At 39.4% G+C, this 1,435-nt stretch overlaps 1 protein-coding gene across 1 annotated transcript; it reads left to right on the forward strand.

Annotated features, from left to right (window-relative positions):
• The first annotated feature begins 304 nt into the window (after positions 1-304).
• Positions 305-1,078, forward strand: LOC146073090 (olfactory receptor 6Z7-like). Its single transcript, XM_083180270.1, has one exon. It carries the CDS (start codon positions 305-307, stop codon positions 1,076-1,078), a length of 774 nt encoding a protein of 257 aa, XP_083036396.1.
• Positions 1,079-1,435: the final 357 nt, after the last annotated feature.

The following is a 1,435-nucleotide window of genomic DNA, read 5'->3' on the forward strand; positions in this document are numbered from 1 at the left end:
ACTAGATGGAACAATAAATGAACAGAAGCATCCTGATATTGCTCACGTCACCAGGACAAGCCGACAAGCCAGAAAACCGAAACCTATCACCTACTGTAAATCTATCCAGAAATCAAACACAGCCACACAAATGAAAAGCCCAAATCACACTCTGCATATGAACTTTAATTTAGTGGGGTTTTCCAACTTCCCTTCCTGGCAGATTCATTTTATTTTGTTTTTCGCTTTCTCTTATACCATCACATTAATAGCCAACTTGCTCCTAATTACACTCATATACTTGAGCCCTTTACAGGAAACCCCGATGTACTTCTTCCTGTCTAACCTGGCCTGCTTGGACATCTCATACACATCCATCACATCTCCAAAATTAATACATTTATTCATGGTTGGCAACAGTACAATTTCCTTTCCAGAATGCATAACCCAGAATATTTTTATTGTTGCTATTACGTGTACTGAGTACTTCCTCCTTACGGTTATGTCTTATGATCGTTATATTGCTGTCTGCAGACCTCTGCATTATTATGTGGTCCTCAACAGGAGATTCTGTAGAGTGTCTTCCGTGATTGCCTGGCTGAGTGGGTTTGCTTCTTGCATACCTGTCGCTGTGGCTATGTCTCAGAATGTCTACTGCTCCTCCAATGTCATTAATCATTTCTTTTGTGATACTGCTGCATTGCTAGAGCTTTCTTGTAGTAGCACAACGATAACCCAGATTGCTGTACTTGTTGAAGGGGTCTTGTTCCTTCTCACCTGTTTTCTGCCTTCTGTTATGTCTTACATCGTTATAATTAAAACTGTTGTCAGGATAAAATCTCCAGAAGGAAAACATAAAACCTTTTCCACTTGTGCCTCCCACTTGACCACGGTCAGTCTTTTCTACTCTGTGGTTGTTGTCTTGTATATGGTGCCAAGATCAGCTGTTACTCAAAACCAGCGCAAGATAATGAGTATTCTCTTTTCCAACATCATTCCCATGCTGAACCCACTTGTGTACAGCTTTAGGAATAAAGATGTGAAGAGTGCATTGCAAAGAACCATGAGACGTTCAACCCTAGAACAGCTTATCCACTAGATGCAAAGATGTCTTCTCAGTATTATTATAAATGTTATTAAAATCAATGCTTATAGTATTAACTGGTCGCCTTTATCAATCAATTATTCAAGTGGTTTTGTGAATGTTATCTACAGATGATTTTGATTGTTCTCTGTAATCAGTGTCAGACTGAGTCATGAAGGGCTCACTGGGGAAATAAGTTATAGGGGCCCACTTTAGGGGTGTGGACAGTCTCCATGGGGGGTGTGGCTAGCTGCTGATAATGCGTAGTTATGGAAAATTACTTTATAACCCTTAAATATAATGGCAAACGCTGAAATAATTGCACACCAACACAAACTTGTAAAAAAATGTATGACAATGCTTTACTTGTAA

This window comes from Crinia signifera, chromosome 4, assembly GCF_055691185.1.
Source record: "Crinia signifera chromosome 4, ASM5569118v1, whole genome shotgun sequence".
In the NCBI taxonomy this organism is placed as follows: Eukaryota; Metazoa; Chordata; class Amphibia; order Anura; family Myobatrachidae; genus Crinia; species Crinia signifera.

Excerpts from the sequence above, each read along its gene's own strand:
- LOC146073090 (XM_083180270.1), top strand. The coding sequence starts at position 305 with ATGTACTTCTTCCTGTCTAACCTGGCCTGCTTGGACATCTCATACACA.